At 36.8% G+C, this 25,130-nt stretch overlaps 1 protein-coding gene and 1 pseudogene across 3 annotated transcripts in view; one reads left to right on the top strand and one right to left on the bottom strand.

Annotated features, from left to right (window-relative positions):
- Positions 1 to 3,691: 3,691 nt before the first annotated feature.
- Positions 3,692 to 25,130, top strand: part of Ppp2r5e (protein phosphatase 2 regulatory subunit B'epsilon) — a 149,684-nt gene continuing 128,245 nt past the window's right edge. For all 3 annotated transcript variants that reach the window (XM_048798466.1, XM_015489992.2, XM_048798465.1), the window contains exon 1: positions 3,692 to 3,855. In XM_048798466.1, coding sequence (XP_048654423.1) covers positions 3,699 to 3,855 — 157 coding nt within the window. In that variant the 5' untranslated portion in view covers positions 3,692 to 3,698. The remainder of the gene's footprint in view (positions 3,856 to 25,130) is intronic.
- LOC107145946 overlaps positions 19,878 to 25,130 on the bottom strand; it is a 17,483-nt pseudogene continuing 12,230 nt past the window's right edge.

Below are 25,130 nucleotides of genomic sequence, written 5' to 3'. Positions count from 1 at the left end.
TTATAGAAATGAAATGACTTTGAAATGAATTGTCTTTATAGAGATCCATAATTTGCAAGCAAAACCCTCACTCTACAAAATGTGAAATGTTCTAAGCAACAGCTGTGAGCATTTCAAACATGCACTACTTTTTAACGGTTCAACTGTTGCCAAGGGAAATTGAGTTGGCTTCAAAATCTTTCTTGGTTTTAATTTTACATTTACCCTCAATCAGAGATTGAGGAAATAGGTTCTGCTTGGCTGAGTTACCGAACTTTCATGAAGACTGAGGTATGGAAATATAAGTTTCTTTAAGGTAGCAAACAGGCTGGTGGTATTCTATACTTCATCTGGCCTACTGGTAACCATAACTATCGGAGCAAAAATGGGCATAAGTTTATACAGTGGCCAATCATCTGGAGACAGTAGGGGGAGCCGGTTTCCATCTAAGACTCACCTTTTGGCATTTCCCATTTCAGTTTAAAGCAGGAATATATTTATCTTTCATGATACAAAAATCATTTTTCCACCCGAGTCATTTTTGGGAGCAGGCATATAAATTTGCAACAATTGAGTGTTAGATCGACAAGAGAAACACAAATGTGTTTTTTTTTTTTTTTTTGGGGGGGGCTGTCATTTGTATATATGGTACAAAGAACTTTATAATATAGTTCCATTCCCTAAGTGTATAGAAAACATGATATAATACTGAAGGGGAAAATTATGCTACAGAACAACACGTTAACATAAAAGGAAGAAAATTCCAGAAGGGAGTACACCAAAATGCTTACAGTGGTTATCTTTGAGTTGAGGAATTGTGAATGTTTATTTTTTTATCTGCCCTTCCCCCGCTGTCCGAGTTTCAAACAATTGGCGGCTTGATGTTTGTAGTTCGCATTTAGGATCTCTTTCTTTCTTTGCCTAAAAAAATGTATGTAGCATGCATTCAAACAGATGGACAATCCCAGAACATTGTCTGGAAATGCACCATTTTGGCCTGGGGTTCACCAGAGATGCAAGCACATTTGTAAATATTTTATCACGTGTTCTGGATAGAGGTGAAGTCTTCTTGGTTAAACTGTTAGGAACTCCACTTGCCAATTAAAAGCTCCTACAGTTTGCAGTTGGGTCTTTCCGACGCTGAAGCAGCCAGCAGGCCAATGAGGTGAGCCTGGTGACGGTGTTCCCTTCTGCCTTAACTGAACCCTGGCCACCAAGGAGACTTGCAAGGAGCTTCAGGGAGCCCATATTCAAAAGAGACATTTAGGGAAAGATGAGGTGAGAGAGAAATTAAAGCGTTACCCAACCCTCGGTCGGGCCCTGGGGGTTTAAATTCCCGTATCAGGCTCAGGCCTTCTTTCTACAAGGTTCTGTGGAGAGAGGCGGCTGGGGTTTTTCCCAGCGGGCTTCAAGGGACCCATTTATACTAGCAGTGGCACGCTAGCGCGGGCGGGGCACATCACTACTTTCTATGCGGCGTGTGGTTCAGTCTTGAATGGGACTAGTCGAGCCCGGAGGGGACACGCTAGTCACTGAACGGGGCGGACTCAGGGCCCAGGGTCTCGCCCACCCCAGCCCTCGGAATCCTCCGGTTGAAGAGGATAGCAGTCCAAAGGCTCACATTGCACGGAGCCTCTCTTGCTGATGTGCCAGTCGCACACCTCCCGGAATTACGGAGCTTCTCCCAGCCAAAGTTTCTGCCCCCTACTTTCTTCCCTTCAGCCCACCCAGCCGCTTAGCGGAAGCTGCGGCCGCGCGGCCCGAGCTCGCGGCTGCATCCGGGTCCCTCACGCCTCGGACCAATCCCCGGCCTCTTCTCTTCCCACCCTCCTGTTTCTCCGCNCCCCGCCCCTCCGCGGGATTATCCTGAGCCTTGGAACTGCCCCGCGCCCGCTGCTGAGAGGATGATAAAGCTTCAGGCGCCCTGGCTTAGGTGAAACCTGTTTCCCTGGGCTTTGCACGGACCCGCTGTTCCCCTAAATTCAATTCTGCTTGGCTTTTTAGGGTTGATATCCTGACGTTTGTACTGGGTTGCGGGCCTAACTGGCAAATGATTAAAAAAAAAAAAAAGCCACCTTCAGATCGTCCTTAGAGATGGGAGAAGACTAAAGAAGAGATAGAGTGATGGAGGAACAGGATTTAACAGAAGTCTTGTGTTAGGGTTAGAATGAAATCTAAATAATTCACTTGCGAAATTGGAAAATCCACCCTTAAATTTACAACATACAAATGTGATGTGTCGCTTTTTGCTGATGCAGTCATTTTTATTTTAAAGTGAGCATACATTTTCTATACTATTCATAGTTTGCAGTTCCATTTTGAATGTCACATTATGTTTAAGGATAAGTTAGGTACATTTAAGAACATTTCCTAACTAAAGACTATCAAGGAAGTCTTCAAATTTCAATACCTTGACCTCATAGGTGTCCCCCCATGCTTTTATTTTTACTTTGCCAGAATGCAGGTAATCCAGGTAACTTTTTAGTCTTGCACATTCAGGAAGAAACTCCCATACTCATATGTAGAAGTTAAAAAAAAGTCTTATGCATTGGAATGACAGATGAGTAATTACATTTCAGTATTTCCCCTGTATGCTTTATTTCTATCTAAGTCTGCCATTAATCTTGCATGGAGCCTCAGTGCCACGGAGATGATGGCATCTGTTTAACTTGGTGAATGAAGTTGAGTGTAATGCTTGTTACTTTTAGGAAATAGCCTTCAATAGCCTTTATTTTTAATTATTTGAGAGGGTTAAAAAAGTAAAAGAACTACTCAGTTCCATCAGTTTGATGGAATGAAATTGATATTTGAACTTCAAAGTCTAAACCTCAAGGGAACTCAACTTGGTTTTCTAAGAAGATAGTGAAGTTATGTTTTCAGTTCACCTTGGTGTGTGGTTTCTAGTGGTTTTGATCATTATGCTTTAATAACTTAAGATGGATTCATTCAAAAAGAAGACTTCTTTAAAATGATTTTAATTATGCCTTTTGTGTGTTTAAAGAAATCTAGTCTGTCCTCATTTGCAGTGTAGTGGTTTATTATAGCAAACACTGCACATTGTATTAAAAGTCATGCTTAGTTTCAGTAATTGTAAATGCACCTTGCTGTGATACATTGGTGTAAATTCTTGAAGTACAGTAAGGGTTTCAGCCCCAGAGTCTATTCATAATATTAAATATGTTAGGAAAATATACCTGTGGGGATTTTTCAGCTGCAGAATAACTCCAAAATTACAAGAATCAGATGAAGAGCTTTCTTTGAGTGAAGTAGTAAAAGCATTTGGGTTATGATATTGTTTACATGATAGTAATCTTTTTTCATCGAATTCTTATGTTTTCTCATCTTCCTAAGACTTTCTTTAATTAATTAATTTACTTTTTTTTTTTTTTAAGTGGTACTGGGGTTTAAACCCAGAGATGCTTTACCACTGAGTTATACCAACCCTTTTTATTTTTTATTTTGAGACAGGATTTTGCTAAGTTGCTTAGGGCCCTGCTGAGTTGCTGAGGCTTACCTTGAACTTGTGATCCTCCTGCCTCAGTTTTACCAGTTGCTGGGATTATAGGCATGCCTCACCATGTCTGGCTTATTTACTTACTTTAGCACACATTCTTATTTTCATGATTATTATATGTGAGAATTTTAGAATTTGTGTAACTCACATGTATGCTTCCACCTTGGGAATATGTTTATGATACCTCTTTCTTTTCAGTAGGGATATGTCCTCAGCACCAACTACTCCTCCATCAGTGGATAAAGTAGACGGATTTTCTCGGAAGTCCGTCAGAAAAGCCAGACAGAAGAGGTCACAAAGTTCCTCACAGTTTAGGTCTCAAGGCAAGCCTATTGAATTAACACCTCTGCCGCTGCTAAAAGGTAAGGCTTGTGACCAGGTGATTCTTTTTCAATGAATCTTTTGTATCTATATAATTTCCTTTTTTTGTACAGTTTCATATCTGTTAAAATTCTGTGTTGCAAGTTGAAAGGATAGGTGGCCTCAGATATATCAAAGTTACCTGTGGTTGACCAAGTATACCTATTTTCCTTTTTAAAGAGCTCAATTCAATCTAAATATCTGTGGATAAATGAAAAGAAACTTATGTGGAGACTCTCACACTAAGTTAAAAAACTAAATGGCAGAGTCTGTGGTTTTTTTTTTTCTTTTGCTAACATTTAGGTGGATGCACTATATACAATGACAACTACAAACTGTGCTGTCTTAGGAAGTAAAGGAGATGATAATTTATATGAAATGGTTTTGAAAAAAATCTATTTTTAAAAGCCAAATTTATAATTGAGTAATACATTCTTGTTTTCCGAGAGTAAAAATAGACAAAGTATATGATGATCATACTTGCCTAATAGTTTTTTTTGGAGTCCATTAAGAACTGTTATTTTTCTAAATTAGACCTTTGAACTTTTGTTTTAGTATATGGATACTGTTTGTCCCTTTAAATTTTCATCTATTTGCCTCATGTTTATGAATAGACGTTACTTGAAATGATTAGAACAATGGCTGTTATAATGTGGAAACTCTTAGAATCTATCTTTGAAGATGAATTTTGTCTGCTGAATACTTGAGTGGGGAGGAAGGGAACATGAAAAACACAATGGACTTGGTAGTTCAGAGGAAATCAGACAATTACTAGTTAATTAATGCACATTTGTTTTCAGATGGTATTATAAGAAAAACTGGAATGTGACTGGAAAGAATCCTCACTGTTTAGGATATTTCAAACTTCTGTTTTTATGTTTGTAGTCAGTGGAAACTAAATAAATACTAATATTGTAAAGACGATTTATCTGTCATTTAGAAGGCTTTTGCCTATAAAGATTTTGGTGGCCAGAATAACAATAGTTTGTATGAGGTTTCAGAAGGAAAATTAAGGAGAAATTCTGGGATAAAACCACCATGTTTGGGGCTGGGGTTGTGGCTCAGTGGCAGAGCACTCACCTAGCATGTGCAAGCCCTGGGTTCAATCCTTAGCACCACATAAAAATAAATAAAATAAAGATATTGTGTCCAACTACAACTAAAAAATAAATATTAAAAAAACCACCCATGTTTGAAATTCACAGTTGGGAGACACATTGCATTCTATAGTAACACTGAATCTGAAGTAGACATGTAATAGCTATGGTCATCTAGATCTGGTGAAGGTTTATTTTTCGGAAGCCTAGATTAAACTTAGGAGGAGAAGTAATTTTAAAACTTAATTATTATATTAATTTCTCAGGGCTCATGGTAAACTTGTAAGTTAGAATGTAACTGACCACTTATAGCTAAGTTGTTGGTTTTATGGGAAGTGAAAGAGACATGCATGAGAAAAACTTGGACATGTATTAATACTCTGTTATCCCTTTTTTAAAATTGTGTAAAATATAATCTAAAATGTACTATTTTAACCATTTTTTTTAACCATTTTTAAGTTTGCAGTTCAGTGGCATTGACTATACTAATCTTGTTGTGTAACCATTACCACCATCCATTTTCAGAACCTTTTCATCTTCCCCAACTGAAACTCTTTTACCCAGTAAACACTAAATTGTTTTCCCCTAACTCCTAGCTCTTGGCAACCACTTCACTACTCTAGGTACCTCCTCTGAGTGGAGTCATGCAATATTTGTCCTTTGGTGACTGGCGTAATTCACTTAGCATAATGTTCTCAAGGTTTACTCATGCTGCAGCATATGTCAGAATTTTATTATTATTATCATTACTATTTTTGGTACTAGGGATTGAACCTGGGGGCACTTTACCTCTGAGCTACATTCCCAGTCCTTTTTATTTTTTATTTTGAGACAGGATCTCACTAGGTTGTGTAGGGCCTCGCTAAGTTGCTGAGGAAGTTCTTGAACTTGTGATTTTCCTGCCTCAGCAGGAAATTTCCCTGGGATTATAGGTGTTACACCATGAGGCTTGCCTAGAATTTTATTTTATTTTTTTAAGGCTGACTAATATTTCAGTATATGTATATATCCCCTATTTGTTTACCCATTTCTTCATTGGTGGACATTTAGGTTGGTTTCACCTTTTTGGCTGTTATGAATAATGCTACTGTGAACATGGTTGTAGAAATATCTGTTCAAGTTCCTGCTTTTATTTGTTTTGGGAACATACTTAGAAATAGAACTGCTGGATCATGTTTAATTTTTTGAGGAATTGCCTTACGGTTTTCCAGAACAGCTGCACCATTTTTCATTCTCATCAGCAATGCACAAGGGTTTTATTTCTCCACATCCTCTCACTAACACTTGTTATTTTCTGTTTTTTATTTTTTCCTAAAAATGGGATGCAAAGTGGCATTTCATTGTGCTTTTGATTTGTGTTTACCTAATGATTAATAATATTGAACATATTTTTTCACATGCTATTGTCTGTATATGTATCTTTTTCTCAGTTTTAAAAGCAAAGTCTGGTAGTATTAAAAGTTTTCTGAGAACTCTTCTTTCCAAGAATAATATTTTTTGTGAATTTATATATTTTGCCAGCATTGGAGAATTAGAAAACAACAGGACTAGACACCCACAAACATAGTTCTAGACTGATTAAAAATGATTATTGTGTAGAAAGTATGTTCTGGGTAAATATTCTGGAAAATATTCCACAAATTAGATTTCCATAGCCATCTATAAAAAGGTAAAGAAGTACAATTAGGTGTAGACTTTGGAAATTTGTATTTGCTCTTAATTTTTATAGTGTATGTAAAAGTTGTTAAATGACCTTTGTTTTCCTTATAGTGGATTCACTTATTTGTGTTTTGTGTTCTTTTTGGAATTAATTTTATATAGTATAGAAAGTTTGTTTTCCAAGATTTATTTTTTTTGGGAATATCTTAGCAAAGACCAGAATAAATTGCATATTCATGCTAAGCAATAGATAATTGATTTCATTTTCTGTAATATTTCTTCCACTAAATTAGAAGGTTTGAGTTAACTTTATTTGGGGTACAATAAAATTGCAATTGTATTTTATGAATTGCTTTAAAGAATGAAGTAAAGGACACATGTCAAGCTCTTTAATTTCAGGAGTATTTGAATATGAAAATTGTATAAGCATAATAATTGTTTTTAATATGTAATTTTTGAAATTCAGAAATATTAAATATTCATTAATAATCACTTGATTTGTCTGTATTATTGTTTGTATGTTTATTATATGCATCACATTGTTTGACAGACTTATAATACAACATTAATTCTTAGCATCTTAAGTATGTTTCCTGGCAGTACCATAACATAAAGTGAAGGAAAAGTTTTCTATTTTGCCCTTTTCTAATAGGAGGGGTTTTGAATTTTGCATTATTGTTATTTTCTGTAGACAGTAGCAGCAGCATGTAGTTCTGTATAAATATGTAGGGAATGACTTGGCTCAGCTATGTGTAATGAAATTACATGGTGAACTTTGCAAATATAGACATTTGAATTTTTCCATTTTGATTTACTTCTGACTGTGTTTTTAGAGAATATTTTTGAATATTCTAACATTTTTGAATCTGAAGGATTCTTACCCATATTTCCTGATAAGGAAAACCCAGCAGAGGTTTAAACCTTAGGTTTTGGATAAGAAAGACTTGGATGCGTTTCTTTATATCTACACAGCAGGACATGAAGCAGTCTTTGATAATTATCTAGGTTAAGTCTACAAAATAATGACAATCAAACTTAACACTTAGGCAGACACACACTCTCACACACTTTCTCTCTCTTTCTCTCACTCTCACACACACACACACACACACACACACACACACACTCTTTTTTTTTTTTAAAGAGAGAGAATTTTAATATTAATTTTTTAAATATTAAATATTTTCGGCAGACACAACATCTTTATTTGTATGTGGTGCTGAGGATCAAACCCAGGCCGCACGCATGGCAGGCTAGCCCGCTACTGCTTGAGCCACATCCCCAGCTCCCACACACACTCTTAATGAGTAATAATAGTAGTACTTGGTTAGGGGATGTATGTTTTCCTTCTCATCACATTCTCCCTCCTTTCTTTGATTTGAAATGGTTCTATAAGTTTATATTTGAGCAGAATATTTTGAAAACACTACTTCCTTCAAGATGAAATTATAGTGGTGTCATTATTTCTAGCCTCACCATTTTGTTTCTGAGACATTTTGTAGGTAGTTTGGACATTTGGTATTAAATGTTGCAACATCTTTGTTGATGTTTGGCTCCCCATTCAGCAGAGGGTACTTTTGCCCCTGGGTAGTGATACTCTTCTAATGAAAATACTTTTTTTTTTTTTCCCCCTTTTTCTCCTTGCTGGGGATAAAACCCAGGGCTTAGCATTTGCTAAGCAAGCACTCTATCACTGAGCTACCCCAGCCCCAAAACCACTAAGAAAAATATTTAGGCTTAAGATTCAGCTTACATTCTTACTTTTGAGGGGGACAGTTTGTAAGAATTACAATTTAAAGGTGGTGTTTATGCCTTTCTAATGATTGAGTCTTGTCTTTTTTATCTGCTTTGTGTAGTGTAAAACAGGAATGTGCAGTATAATTCCCACTTTTTTTGTAAAGTGCTAATGTACTAAGGTGCATTTATAATAATAGTCTCTTAAAGTGTTTTAGTGTTTACCATCTTTATGCTTTGTGATGCGTCGTGGTGCAGGCGAAATTTCATGGGCTTTGTTGGCCTGAAAGAGTCTTAGCTCACCCACAGCTGTGTTTGTCTTGGGCAGGTGAATTAACTCCTGAAAGTCTTGGTTGTCTATAAAGTGAAGAGGTTGATAAAAATCAATAGATGTAGCAGTGCCACATTCAATAGCTACTAGCTGTTGTTGTTTTATCTGGGAGTTTGGAGTTAGAATATGAATAATACGGAATTCTTCTGACATTTTCCTAACAAAAAATCAAAATTGGAAATTTCTCTGAAAATTATAAACTGGGAGCATAGTTTTGCAGTCATGAACCCTTTTAAACCAAAACATTAAAAAAAATGTGTAAATGTTTTGAATAGTAAGCTAGATTTTCTAAACAACTTTATCAGATGATTTTCACATATAACACTGATATATTGCCATGTTATTTAGTGTAACTCTATTTTTAACTGTTTTTTTGCATAGGTTAAGTACATGCTTTAAATTTCAAAAGGTACAAAAGGATGTGTAGTGAAAAATCTTCCTCTTGATCTTGTTCTTCTAGTTTCCTTACCCAGAAGCAACTAGTTATAATATTCTTTTATAATAGTTATAGAGATTTTTCTTTAAATATTTATTTCTTAGTTGTAGTTGGACACAATACCTCCATTTTATTTTTATGTGGTACTGAGGATTGAACCTAGGGCCTCATACATGCTAGGTGAGCGCTCTACTGCTGATCCACAACCCCTGCCCAAGATTCTTAAATGAACATTTTATATGTGTTTGTGTGGGAAGCCATTCTCGCACATGATTGCACCTCCCTGATTGGGTGTGAGGCGTTCTGGGGGTGTGACTGACCATTGACCCTGAGACCAATCACTGACCCTGACCTTGGAATGCTGTCCCCCTCCACCTTCATTGGATGGAAATTTTCCCTGAATTTCTTGTTCCCCAATAAAAGGCCACTCCCTGGCGTGCTCTCTCTCTCTCTCCTGCTAATCCTGAGTAAGCCTGCTGCCCCACAGGGGTGGCTTGAGGCAGGAGCCAGAGGGAGGGCCGTCTCAGACCTGGTCAAAGAAAAAGGTAAATTGAGTTTTGTGTGTTTATTTTGCTTTCACTAGTTAACTTCTATGCTATGAACCTCTAGTATGAAGCTAGCGTGCTGGTCGCGTGGTTGATGTTTGTTTTTTTAAATGGGGCATTCAGTACCATTTTTCAGATTCTCCAGAGCGTAGCGTATCTGACTCAAAATAGTTTGAAAATCATTGATCTCTTGTACCTGGGATTAATGATGTGTCTTCTTTAAATTTTTTTTTTTTTTTTTTTTTTTTTTTTAGTTGTAGATAGACACAGTACTTTTATTTCATTTTGTTTTATTTTTATGTGGTGCCAGGGATGGAACCCAGTGCCTCACACAAGCTAGGCAAGCACTCTACCACTGAGCTTCAATCCCAGCCCATGTGTTCTTTTTTTTTTTTGGTACTGGGAATTGAACCCAGGGGTACTTAACCACTGAGCCACATCCCCAACCCCTTTTTGTATTTTATTAGAGACAGGGTCTTGCTGAGTTGCTTAGGGCCTCAGTAAGTTGCTGAGGCTGGCTTTGAACTTGCTATCCCTCCTGCCTCAGCCTCCTGAGCCACTGGGATTATAGTGTGCACCACTGCTCCCAGCATGATGTATGTTCTTTTGGCATCTAAATTGGTGTGTGTGTGTGTGTGTGTGTGAAAAAATAATCATAAGCTTTGCTTTTGAACTGGAAGAACATCTGTAAGTTAACATGTTAAAGTTCAGTTTTGTACCCTTTTGAGAGACTGGTAATATGTTTCTTTGGGAGAAAGAATTAAAAGATCCTAAATAAATCCAATGCCAAACAATACATTATTTTCATGTGTGAAAGATTACACTTAAAAAAAAAAAAAGATTACACTTAGTTGTAGCAAAGATGTATTTTGTTCACTTTTAGGTGGGAGTATTTTTTCTTTAATATCTTAATCGTTTGTTTCTGAATGGTAAGGTCACATTTACTCAGCCCCAGTTTACTCAGCTAGGGGAGTGCACACATACTCAGATGGTGCATGTGCTGCCTTCCTGTCTGTCATCTGTGGTGTAGGGTTTTCTGAGCATCTGTGTGAGTCGTTGAAGTTGAGGTTTATGTTTAAGTTAGCTGCTGGCCTGAGGTCTCATCTGTATGATTCCGCCTTTTTTTTTTTTTTTGGTGGGGGGTACCAGGGATTGAACTGAGGGGCACTCAACCACTGAGCCACATCCCCAGCCTTATTTTGTATTTTATTAGAGATAGGGTCTCACTGAGTTGCTTAGCACATCACTGTTGCTGAGGCTGGCTTTGAACTTGCGATCCTCCTGTCTCAGCCTCTAGAGCTGCTGGGATTACAGACGTGGCTGATTTCCCTTATTCTCTTCATTTTTTTCTCTTCATGCAGTTTTTGGTGAGAAGGGCCCTGTAGAATTGTGGTCTATAACCCCCAAACCTTGTTCTCCTGTACCTGGCTATTGGCTGTCTCCATCACTCTTCTCCACACAGGAGGGTTGGAGTACTTTGATAGAGGCCCACAGGGACTTCACTTTAATAAAGTGGGAACCTTCACCTGTGGTAAACAAGCATTGTTGGGCTGGCCTTTGGAGCATTTCTGTGTTCTTTTTTCATTCTTACTGTTCTGATAATTGTCTAGAGAACCCCTGTGATGGGCATAGCATCTGTCATAGTTATGGTCTTCTGCATATTTATTGCCTTGAACTAGAACTCCACCTGGGCGTGTAACATTTGTTACCTCTACATCCTTTTCTCCTTCAGCAACATGAAGCTTCACAGTCTATTACACTGTGCAGTTACTTCCTGGAGTTATTCTTTCTGGTAGTCTGGTATACAGGTACCTCTGCCTTGGTATCTTCATCTCATGAAAGCATATCAGTAAAAGTATATCAGTAAAATGTTGAGTTGTTTTACTGTGCCTTCCTTGTAAAAGACAGTAGAATGAATCTGACATAACTTTCCCATGTACATATATTGAATATACCACAGTGTATCTCATCATCATATACATCCACAAGACAGGGATCCTAATTAGAGTAAGATATATTCCATGTTTGTATAAATATATCAAGATAGATTTTATTATCATATATAACTAAAATGAATAAATGAAAATTAAGAAAAAATCCAAAAACCTTCCTTGTGATGACTTTCTTGTTTCTGTCAGCAGTTACTACCCAGCTGCGCTTCCTGTACTGCTGTCCGTGGTGCTGGGCTCAATGTGAGACAGGGTGGGTTGTTGCTGGGGCTTGGCCTTATACTGGTCACACTTATGGTGATGGTGCCTGTGGCCAGCAGGGGTGCTGCTCCTCCTTCTCTGGGCATAATGGCAACTAGGCTGTTGGTTGAGCATAGGACTCTCTGGGGTCAGCTTACTACCAAATGAACTTGGTGAATTTTTTTTTTTGTAGCATTGGGGATTTAACCCAGGGGTGTTCTACCACTCAGCTCCAGCACACACCCCACCCCCCCACTTAAAAATTTTTTTTAAAAATATAGTTGTTGAGGGACAGTTGTTAATGCTATGCACATCACAGGGGTGCCTTTATTTAATTAATCTATTTATTTTATGTGGTGCTGAGGATCGAACCCAGTGCCTCACACATGCTAGGCAAGTGCTCTGCCACTGAGCTCCAGCCCCAGCCCAGCTCCAGCCCTTTTTAATTTTTATTTTGAGACAGGATATCATTAAGCTGGCCTTGAACTTATGATCCTCTTGCCTCAGCCTCCTGAGTCACTGGGATTATAGATGTGTGCCACTGCACTCAGCATCAGTATAATTTTGATTGTCTAAAAACCTTGATACTAATGGCATGCTGTACATATTTAATGTTTTGTGGATTATATATGGTGAAAAATACACAGGATACATGGGATAACAATTTCCCCCCCCCCACCCCCCCGCCTTTTTGTTTTGCTGGGGATTGAACCCGGGGCCTCTTGCATGCTAGGTTGGTGCTCTATTGCTGAGCTATCTTCCTGACCTAAGATACCACTTTTGATGGCACCTTGAAGTTTACTGGAGGAAGGCAGTGTTTGCATGGAGGTATCACACAGCTTTAAACCAGTAGTCTCTACTTTTGAGTTCACTGCAGGAAATAGGTGATGGCTCTGAAATTGTTACAGGTGTACTATGGTGAATTTTATGTAGTTTTGTTTTAATACCTCATTTTTATGTTTGTTTTCCTTTCTCTTGACTGTGGATGGTGCCTTGTGCATTTGTATTTGTGTGCATAACTCTGATATGTTAACTTTTTATAATTTTGTGTATGCTTTATGGTAGTAAATTATAAAATTGAGTATTATATATTTTATGCATTCATGACATACATTTTCCCTCATTTTTTGACATTTCTAGACTATGAGTTTCATCTTTTTTAAAAAAAGTTGTTGCAAATCTCCAAAAAAAAAAAAATTCCTTATGTAAGTGGACCTGCAGAGCTTAAATCAAGGGTCAGCTGTACATAATGAGACCTCTTGGGAATGGGACCCAAGTCTAAACATGAATTTCATTTATGTTTTATGTATACCTCATGCACATAGCCTGAAGGTACTTTTATACAATATTTTTAGTGTAAAAGTGTTTTGACTGCAGCCTGTCACATGTATGGAATGGTATGAGGTAAGGTATGGAATTTCCACTGTGCCATCATGTTGGTGTTACAAAAGTTTTAAATTTTGTAGCATTTTGGATTTCAAATTTTTGGATTAGGGATGCTGGACCTACATTTAGTTCTTAACCTAAGGTTCATGGTTTTGGGTTGGGACAGTGCATTATGGATGGGATTCAAGTTTCCAAGAATCTCCAAAGTTTCCTTCTGTGTGCATTTTTATTTGGAGGAGAGAATTTATCTCATTCATCAAATTCTCAAAGATTCAGCCCTTCCATTCTTTTTCTTTCCCCATAGTTAAGAGCTTTTGATTTAGATTAAAAGATTGAGAATTATTGTTATTTTCTGAGTATTGTGTTTGTTAGTTGTGTGTATGTGTGGACACTCGCCATAAAGTGTTATAAGCTGTAAAAAGAAATCATGATATGAGTCTGTCCAGTGTGTAACTAAAACATGGCATATAAATATTGAACTTCCAAATGAATGTTCTCATGAAGGTGAGGTTGTCCTTTTTTACTTAGGACTTTCTTTTCTGACTGCATAGTGTTCCTTAGGTTTTAGCTCAAATGAGACCTCTTCGGGTTTCTTCCTTGATGATCTTTAAGAATAGTCTTCTTAGAGTTTTTATCATCCTATTGTTTATTATCTGAAATTATTTAATCTGTTTGTTCACTTGTATATTATCTTTCTTCCCCCATTAAAAAAATATAATCTTTGGTGTAGAAATCTTATTTTTCTTTGTGGCCTCTATTAGAGTATTGTACATAGTTTGCATTCAATAAATATTTCTTATTAATTGACATCTAGTTGGCCAGTTTAGTAATAGTAATATTAAAACATTTTCCCCCAAATCCAGGTCGGTTTATTTTAGTAAAATAACATTTTAATGCAAATTTTGTTTTAACTTATAATTTACACCAAATTATGTGGATCAATGTAATAAATCCTTTTTATTTTTAAAGAATCAAATGCTGAGTGTTCACTTAAAATCCCAAGGGTGTTTTGTTTTAAAAATTTTTTTATTCTAGTTAGTTATATAGACACTAGAATGCATTTTGACACCTCACACATTAGTATAACTTCTCATTCTTCTCATTGTACATGATGTAGAGTTAAACCGGTCATGTAATTATATATGCACTTAGGGTCTGAGAGTGGTTTTGTGTCCTGGTAATTCTTTCATGTTTTAGGTTAAAACATGAAGTGGAATGTTGTGGAGAAAGGATGGAATGGATCTTATGTCCATTACTTTGGGGTTTATCATTTTGTGTTGCAGAGTAAAGATGTTAAGTACAATGAATCCCTTTTCTCTTTTAGTGTTTGGGGTTCAATTATCGGCTAGTCAGATGACCAAACTTCATATAGTTTAAGAGAGATTAGCATATCTGAATATTATAATGGACTTTCAGAGCAGAGTTTTATGGATAATTTTCTCTCATTTGTAAAACTAATAATGTTGGCTTATATTAGTAATTAGATTTTGTAGTGCTTGAAAAAGATCAGTAAAATTTCTAGATAATTTCAAAAAGGCTCTGGTGATTTTTTTGTTCACAAAGATGGCATCTTCTTACTATTAAACTTTTTTTCTACTTTTGTTTTTCTTTTAAACAGCCACTTAAAATTTTTTTAAAAAAAATTTTTAGTTTAGTTGCAGTTGGACATAACACCTTTATTTTGTTTATTTATATGTGGTGCTGAGAGGATTGAATCCAGTGCCTTGCACGAGCTAGGCGAACGCTCCACCACTGAGCCATAACCCCAGCCCCTTTTTCTACCTTTTTTATTTGAAGATTGTTTGAAACAAAGATGGAATTTTATTTTCATGTTACAGTAGAATTGAGCATTTAATGAACTTTTTTTTTTTTTTTGGTGTGGGGGATTGAACCCAGAAGCACAAACACTGAGTTACACCCCCAGCCCCTTTTATTTTTTATTTTGAAATAGGGTCATTCTAAATTGCTTAGGTCTTGCTGAGTTGCTGAGGCTGACCTTGAACTTGGAAGTCCTCCTGCCTCAGCTTCCTGAGTCACTGGGATTACAGGCTATAATGAACATCTTAATTGAACAGTGTAATTTGCATGTATTACTCAAGTAAGGCAGATGGCCTTTTTCAGGTAAGAATGTAAGGCCTGGGGTCACACCTTCTTCCTACCAGGATTTAATTTCTGGGTCTACTATTCACAGCTATTTGACTTTTATGCCTTGATTTTCTTATCTGTAATATTGGGAAAGTAATAGGACCTGTCTCATAGAGTCAGATTAAATGACATGAAACAGGTAAAATATTTAGTTCTGTCTGGGTACATTATAGAAACTGGAGAATATTAACTACTGTAATTATTGGAAAAATTTCACAATAGCAAATCCTTTTTCAGTTTTTTATTTTTTTAATACATAGATTATTCATATTCAAGGAAGAAAATATGAGCATATAGAGCTGTGAGAATTAGACTTTAAAAAAATTTTTTTGTAGTTGTAGATGGACAGAATGCCTTTATTTTATTTGTTTATTTTTATGTGGTGCTGAGGATCCAACCCAGTGCCTCACACATGCTAGGCAAGCGCTCTACCATTGACCTATAGCCCCATCCCTGAGAATTAGACTTTTAAAGTAAAAAGGAGAACTAGTTCTTATGGAATAATCTTAGTATTACTATTCTGTTAATGTCAGTTTCAGACTGACTTCTTGTTTCAGAAATAAGAACCTACAGTGGCTATTACAATTATTATTTTTTTTAAAGAGAGAGAGAGAATTTTTTTTTTTTTATATTTATTTTTTAGTTTTCGGCAGACACAACATCTTTGTTTGTATGTGGTGCTGAGGATCGAACCCGGGCCACACGCATGCCAGGCGAGTGAGCTACCATTTGAGCCACATCCCCAGCCCTAAAATTATTTTTAAGGGAAATTCCATTTGTAGAGAATGATGAGGTGAAATTATTGTTAGGTAAACTAATATTGGTAATTGTCTGCCAGGGAAGGCTTTCCAGACTTTACTGTGATTCTTACTTCTACCTAAGTATTTCCCTTACATTTGTGCTAATATACAACTATATAATATACATTAAAACATATACAAACAGATTTCAAAAAGATGATAATGAAGAGTAAAGTAGATGTTCTAATACTTAAGTTTTGCACCTCCTTTTCCTTTGCTTATCCTCCACTGGCCAGGACACAGCTTTGAGATTTTGCTTCAAAGAGAGAACCTTCTGCTGGGTGTGGTGGTGCAAGCCTGTAATCCTGGTCATTTGGGAGGCTGAGGCAGGAGGATGGCAAGTTTGAGGAAGCCTGGATAACGTGGTGAGACCTGTCTTAAAATTTTCAGAAAAAACCTGAGGATATTGCTCAGTGGTACAGCATTTGTTGAGCATATGTGAGGCCCAGAGTTCAATTCCCAGTACTGCCAAAAATTGAGAGAAAACCTTCTCTTGTGGTTTTAAACCTAACATGTTAGTTTTGTTGCATTTTGTTTTGAACCACAGAGAGTCAGGGAGAGTCAAATGAGAAAACTTGTCTTTTGCCTTTTGCCTTCTTGAGGTTTTTGTCTGGGCTTTTGAGTTTATTATACCTTAAGAAACAAAGTCTGAACTGAGAATTTTACCAGTGTAAGGAATATCAGACATGGTTCTTAGTTGAGGGTTCATACCTTGTGATTAATTGATAAGTTTTAGAGGGCCCTTGATCCTCTTGAAATTTCAGCCAGTATTTTGGATCTCTGTGCAGACTGACATTTTTCTGGGCAAAGATGTAAAGCTTTCTTTAGATTCTCAAGGAGTTCACCAAAGGCTAGCAATTACTGCTCTGGATGGGAGGGCATCAGTTTTCTTAGATTTTCTTAAATTCTTAGGGAGAATTTGTTATTATAATCCAGATCTGTATAAGAAGATCTCATGACTAGGAGTTTCTTGTTCTGTAAGTTGTTTCCAGTTTTTCATTTGTTTTGGTACCAAACAGAATTTTAAAAGGTGTTTGAAGATAGAAATTGCTGTGTGACTGCAGTGTAATTATTTGCAGATTTTTTGATCGGTATCATTTGAAAATTTAAGTTGGGTAAATAGGAGTACCAGTGGTAAAATTGAGTGTGCCTGTAAAAGAGCATTTTTATCCAGAACAGCTGTGGACCTAGAAGTTGAGAGGGGAAATTCAGGTTGTCTTTGCTGGTAAAGAAATATCTTGGCAGCCTGTGAAGGAGAGAACTAATATCTGTTGGCTCTGCTATGTGCCAGGCAGTGTACCACATGGTGTCTCATTTAAGCCTTCCAGCAACACCAGTAGCAAGGCGTGTTTGCTGTTAACTGGGAACCAAGGAACTTGCCCACTCCTGCAGAGACGGCTGGGATTGGGACTCCAGGTCCAGGCTCTTCTGGCTCCAAAGCCAGTGCCTTTTCTGTTGTGGCCATTAGCAGTAAAGGTACCCAGATGAGAACTGGAGCCAACCTAGCTCTCACTCATTCTGTGCTGGGATGATGTACTAAATGAATTGTGTTGTATCAACTCTTGTAAGAACCATGAAAACTGTGAGGAGACTGAAGCAGGAAAGAAATTGGAGAAGAGCCATGGGAACAGCTAACCAGCAGCAACGCTCTGGGGGTGATGGGGAAGAGTCATGATACAGTAGCAGACCAGGACTCTGGGTTCCTTGAGCAGGCTGGGTAGGGAGTAGGATGGGGTAGAGAGGGAGAAGATGCTTCTCTGACTCCTATTTGACTCAAGACTGGCCCCATAAAGGCATGACAGCAACAGGGTTGTGCACAAGGGTTTGGTACACTGCGGCAGTGGTGTCCTTTATCATTCATTCATCTTTCTTGTCTTTGGGGAACCCACTTATTGTGGGAAAAGGGCTGCGCTCAAGACTGGGCACTAATTCTGGCTTTGTGCATTGAGAAAACTTATTTAACCTCTTTGAGCTTTAATTTCCATTTTTGTAAAATTGAAATCCTATTTCCCCAGGTTTTTGTGGGGAGTAAGGGAGGTAAGGTGGGCAGACTGGGTGATGCATTGTCAGTTGCTTAATAAATATGTGTTCTCTTTCTTTCTGTTTGCCATTGATCTTTTTGAAGTCAGCTGTGTGGATCCAGATCTTGTTCAGAATATGCAGTGCGTGCAGCAATGTTAAATTTTAATTTAATTAATTCAGGGTTGCTTGTGCCTAAGACACTGTTCAAAGTAATATGTTGAAAACAGTAAAAAGAACATGGAAAAAGATTGGGACTTGGCATCATTTCAGGTGAAGTACCATCTTCTAATAAGGAAATATAGGCTTTGGAATTGGCCTTTTACCAAGGGCAGAGGGCAGTGTCTGGCAGTGGTAGGGGCTTCTCCTCTGCCATACCTTATGAGGAAATGCAGTGAGTTCAGGCTCCTAAGGAGCTATCTTGTCTTAGCATTGTAGAAATCACAGCTGTTGCCTGCCTTCCACATTATAGGCACACAATACTTTTCTTTTTGAATGAATATTTTGAAACCAAGGACATTTATAGGAAAAGGGAAGTTTTTTGATGGTCAAAAGGTTACTTTCACCATTTGCCTCATTAAATTAGTTTTTCAGAAAGATAGACATGGATCAGAAGGTGTGGTGTTTATCCCTAATTTTGAGCAATAGTTAAAAAAACTTGGAAACAGATTGACACAGAACCTTTTAAGTAAAAAGGAAGTTTTAGTATTCCCCCTTCTGTGCTGTCTTCCATTTAGCTATCTGTCTACATTTACCTTTTCAGCTGTGTCTACAGCTGATAGAACTAACTGGTATGCTGTTTGTTTATTTATTTTTTCCCCTTCCTTCCCTTCCTTTATTTTTTGTTCTGGGAATTTAACTCAAGCCATTGAGCATGTTTGGCAGGTGTTTTCGCACTAAGCTAAATCTTCAGCCCCTAAAGTCAATATATTTAAAAAATTATATTTATTGTTTGTTTGCTTATTTATTTATTTACTTATTTTTGAGACAGGGTCTCCCTCTGTTGCCCAGGCTAGTCTCAAACTCCTGAGCTCAAGTGATTCTCCTGGGTAGCTAGGACTATAGGCACATGTCACTATGTCCAGCTTATATTAATTTTTAGGGGGTACATAAAAACATAAAAATGCTATCAATGTGATGTTTCGATAAAAATCAATACAATTAAAAATTATATTGTTTGTTTGCTTATTTATTTATTTATTTTTGAACAAAAGTTCAACAACAGCAACAAAGTTTAAATGGGTAAAGGACTTGAATAAAGAACACATACAGACAATTATCATGAGAAAAGATGTCAACATCATTTACCACTAGGAAAATAAAAATCAAAACTGCAGCCAGGCATGGTGGCACATGCCTGTAATCCCAGCAGTTCTGGAGGCTGAGACAGGAGGACTGTGAGTACAAAGCCAGCCTCAGCGAAAGCCAGGTGCTAAACAACTCAGTGAGACCCTGTCTCTAAATAAAATACAAAATAAGGCTGGGGATATGGCTCAGTGGCTGAGTGCCCCTGAGTTCAATCCCCAGCATTCCCTCCCTCAAAATGTGGGACAGCTGTATTTCTTTGTATTTACATTTACATCATAACATTGTAAAACATATTTCAAATAATTGTGGAATTTTGGCTTTTCTGGTTTAATGGGATGTTCTATATGTCATATATATATATATATTTTTTTTTACTTTATTAAAATACTGAGTTTTATTTCACATGTATATTTTTGTCTCCCCACCATTTCCATGTCTGACCACCACTACTACTATGTCCTATCATAACATTCCATACATACTTAGAAACCAAGCAAAGGGTGGAGTTCCATCTTTAAAAACTAAACAGGCATTTTGGACAACACATTCTTGGCAATAGAACCTTGACAACATTTATCAAACACGATAGGGAAAGTTCTCACTTTGCATTATAAAAAGGACAGCCAGATATCAACTGTTACAGAAATGAAATAAGACGGAAATTTTTAACTATTTTCTTAAAGAGACTTCCTCCACTGCCAGAGATCTTGAATAGCCTCCTGGTCAGTCATCCGGAAGCAATTCTTCACATAATTGACGAACTTGGCTTCCACTTTGGGAAGAGAACCACCTTTTTCTATACTTGCTTGCATTTTTGCTTTAATGTCTTCTACAGAACTAGGTCCTTTTGGTGTTTTAGGAGTTTTTTCCTGTTTTTTGAAGGATTCTTGACCTTTTGATCTTGGTGTTGTTGGTTTTGAGTCTTTTCCATTCTGGTTCGATTTTTGTGCATTTTTGGCTGGAGTATCTCATATAGATTTCTTCACTGGAGCTTTTTCTTCAGTTTCCTCCTCATCAAAATCATCATCATCATCATCTTCATCATCATCGACATCTTCATCAGCAGCAAGTTTTACTTTTTTCTGGGGAACCTTGCTACCACCTCCAGGGGCAGATCGCTTTCCAGATATACTTAAGAGTTTCACATCCTCCTCCTCTTCATCTTCTGACTCAGCATCTTCCTCCACAGCTACTAAGTGCTGGCCACTAATATGCACAGGCCCTGAACCGCACTTCAACCTTTTTTTTTTTTTAAATATTTATTTATTTATTTTTTTTTTGGTTTTCGGCGGACACAACATCTTTGTATNTTTTTTTTAAAGAGAGAGAGAGAATTTTTTTTTTTTTATATTTATTTTTTAGTTTTCGGCAGACACAACATCTTTGTTTGTATGTGGTGCTGAGGATCGAACCGGGGCCGCACGCTTGCCAGGCGAGTGCGCTACCGCTTGAGCCACATCCCCAGCCCGCACTTCAACCTTAAGACCACAGGTGGTGTGATTTCAAAGCCCCCAAGGGAAACCTTTGACTGTACTGACATTTTCAATGTTGCCAGTGTTACTTTAATTGGACTGCCTTCATAATTCATTGCCTCTGCTTCAACAATGTGCAATTCATCCTTTGCACCAGCCCCTAAACTGACCGTTCTTAATGATAACTGGTGCTCATTTTCATCATTATCCACCTTAAAGTGATAATCTTTGTCAGCTTTTAGCTCACAACCGAAAAGGTAGTTCTGGGGCCTCAGGGGGCTCATGTCCATATCCATCGAATCTTCCATGGGGTGGTAGCACGCACTTAGGTGGGAGAGAAGGCGGACGGAAAAACGGGTGGCTGCTCTAAAGAGACGCGCAGGACGGAATCACGCCAGGGCTGTCATATATACTTTTGAGATACTAGAGCTTGGGAATGGTAGATTTCACTTATTCTCTTGAATTATGGGGAGGCTTGATTGTAAAAGATTGTGTGTAAATGGTTTTCAAAGCATGTATGAAGTAAACAACTATGAAAGGAATCTACATATGAGCTGGTTAATTGAGTCTCCTCCAATGAACTTAAATTCTTATTTAAATAATATGCATAATATTTTGTGATCCATTCACTCAGCAAATTTCTTTTGAGCTGTTGGTATACTAGACACTGTTTTGGGAGCTTAGTGATAAGCAAAATTGGATTGGTGTCTGTTATTCTAGAAAGAGAAGACATGAATTAACTAAAAAGACAATTCCAATAATGCTAAGTTCTATTGGGAAACTTGGGTAGCCTCAGGGAAGGCTTCTTGGAGGAAGTGATATTTATGCTGAAATCTGAAAGATGGAGCATGTAGGTTGATGAGTTTCTTCTCAAGGTCATGAGAGCTGGAGGTCAGAGACTGGGTGGGTTATTAAAGTTGTCAGGGGCCACATAATCCAGGCTGAGGTGGAGAGTTTATCCTTCCTCTTAAGGGCATTTGTAGATCCATAAGTAATACAACCACAAAATATATATATATATTACACATAGACTCCTTGTCAGTTATGAGAAATAACATTTCCTCTCATGTTTATATATTCTTTGTTATGCTTTTTTTCCATGTTCAATGTGATAATTAATAGCATTATTGTGGAAGGTTACTTTGAGATAGTTTTATTGTTGGAGTTGTGATTTTAAAAAGTTCTTTTGTCATGATGGCATTATGCTTGTCATATATTATGGTCCTGTGGCTTTTTTGAAAACAAATCACTTAATCATTGTTTGTTTTAGGGAAAAATGACAATTTTAATTTGAAAATGGAAAAAATATCTTGTCTTTTTAAAATGTAAGTGAAATTCATCTGTAGGTTTATCTCTGTGCTGTATAGATGACACTGGGTTATTAAAGTGCATAATTTTAAGTTTTTGGGTGTTTTTAATTTTCTGTGTTATGAATTACTATTTGAATAGTGGGTACAGGAGATTTAATTATGTTTAGAATATTAGAACTAAAATTGTCAGCACCAATTGGAGTTCAATAAATGAGTATAAGCATTAGTAAAAACATACACAGGCAAAGCAATGAACTTTATGATGTTATGCTTATTGTGAAGGTTAGAAAAACAAATAATTGAAAGTATTTCAAATTTGACAAATGGAATGAAGTTAAAAATTGAACACGCCTCCTTGTAATCCCCGTGGCTCAAGAGGTTGAGACAGGAGGATCGCAAGTTCAAAGCCAGCCTTAGCAATGGTGAGGTGCTAAGCAATTCAGTGAGACCCTGTCTCTAAATAAAACACAAAATAGGGCTGGGGATGTGGCTCAGCGGTGGAGTGCCCACCTCACTCACCAATTTAAAATTTTCTTGAAAAGTTGTAATGTAAATTATTGAGAGTTATCTCTACTCCATTTTTGTGAGTGGTAAAAATGGAATGGAGTGTGTTTTAGTACCAATGCTTGAAGTGGAACTGGATTTGTGATGGTCTACATATAGAAAAAAGCATCAGCTTTGATTATTTCAGTCTCTGACCTGTGGTAGTCTTAACAAAGTAAATAAAAAGACCATAGAGTCTGGAGTTTTTGATAGTTCTTCCATGACCACTTTTATACTTAAATGGTCAGTGAATTTCAAAATTATTTTAGTCATACTTAATTGGACAATGTGCATTCTGGTGAGTACAGATGTATACTTGATATTAGAATAATCTTGGTGAAATTAAAAATAATCTTGGTGAAATGTTTCTTTGCAATTTTACTTAGTGGTATATTCTTATTCATTTGTGATAATGTAGTATATTTCACTTATATTTCTTGGTTAGAAGAGTATCTCATATATATATTTGAGAAGGCTGTTTACAACTGTGTATTCTCTATTAAAAGAATAATTTCTTGGGCTGGGGTTCTAGCTCAGTGGTAGAGTGCTTGCCTAGCACATAGGAGGCACTGGGTTCCATCTTTAGTACCACATAAAAATAAATAAAGATATAGTGTCCATCTACAACTAAAAAAAATAATTAAAAAAGAGAATTATTTCTTCACATCAGGGTATTATAGTTAATGATTTTATACCCTTTCTGTCCATAAATGTGAGGATAATTGACCACGTATTTGCCTTTTTCTTGGTGGGCTAATCATGAAGTTTTACTTGATTGATTTAGAGAACATGAGTAGTTAAGAACCTGGTGGTTATGGGACTGTGGCTGTGGCTCAGTGATAGCACACTTGGCTAGCACGTGTGAGGCACTGGGTTCGATTCTCAGCACTGTGTATAAATAAATAAAATAAAGGTCTATCAGCAACTAAGACACATTAAAATTAAAAAAAAGAAAAAAAAGAACCTGGTAGTTATGAGGAGTGAATGAGTTAGTGTAGCTAATAGTTAGAACATGTCCCAGTTCATGGTAAGTGAGATATATACATATATCTATATCTGTATAAATGTTGTCTTTTTCATTGTTGCTGTTATTATCTATTTATAAATACTGTTATCTGAGTCTTATTATTTCATTCTCAAGTTGATCTTGTAAAGATGATTTCTTTTTGTATATTTTGTTTAGGAAAGTGGGTATTTATTTTTTAAAAAAATTTTAGTTCATCTGTTGATTATATAAAATAAAATAATATATCACTATTACATTTGCTTGATAAACTTTAAAAAGCATTTAAAAAGAGTTTTTGAGTGAAGTAACATTTGGAAACTGCCAAAATTAGTATATTAGTAAACACAAGGACTAGTCTAGCCAAGTGTGAGCTTGATTGTGTCTTGACAGATGTTAAAACATTGTGTTCACCTGTCTTCCCAACTGGTGTATGTGGTGAGTTGGAGGGGTTAGAGATTGGGGAGTTGGATGTTTGTGATAATTGTGAAGCATATACTTAGGAAGTAGCTGTTAACATTGCACTTTTATCAAGTGGGAACATTGAAAAAAAAATCTTAAAAAAAAATCTGAAGAAGTTAGAAGGAGTTTTTTGCAAAACAGTATCTTTGAAGCAGGTGGTTTAGAATATGAGTTTCATGTGTTAATTTGTTTCATCATCTGTGAATTTTTACTTAGTTATTTTTATGCACGGAAATTATGATTGTGCACATGTAATTTTGATTAGCAGTGAAACCTGTATTTAGTCTTTCTACACTTAAATTATTTTTCTCCTTCATGGACTGTTATGGTTATTATAATGTCCCAAACACTAATTTTTAAACAATTTTTTTTTTAGTTGTAGATGTACCTTTATTTTATTTATTTGTATGTGGTGCTGAGAATCGAACCCAGGGCCTTACATGTGCTAGGCAAGCGCACTACCACTGAGCTACAATTCCAGCCCCCCAAACACTAATTTTTTTTATACTTATCTCAAGATAATGACTATTGTCATTGACATGTCTACAGCTTCTATCAAGGCTAGAAAATGTATTCACCTTGTAGATTTTTTTCTTTCATAATGAATTCAAATAAAATAAGTGGCCAAATGAACATGTTCATAAAAGTAACATATACAGGTTTTTGAAGTAGGCATATAATAAGAGAAATGAAGGCTTTAAGAAGTCATTGACAGTTCAGTAAGTGTGATTGGACTGAGATGTCAACCAGAAGTCTCTCTTCCATGTTCCCTTCTTGAGCTGGTAGATGCTGAAGTTATGTTCTACTAAAGAATTTGAGGGTGCAGTGGCACAGGACT

The sequence above is a fragment of the Marmota marmota genome, unplaced genomic scaffold (assembly GCF_001458135.2).
Source record: "Marmota marmota marmota unplaced genomic scaffold, marMar, whole genome shotgun sequence".
NCBI classification, from domain to species: domain Eukaryota; kingdom Metazoa; phylum Chordata; class Mammalia; order Rodentia; family Sciuridae; genus Marmota; species Marmota marmota.
The sequence above is the reverse complement of the archived record's forward strand: the minus strand, read 5'-3'. Positions and strand labels throughout refer to the sequence as shown.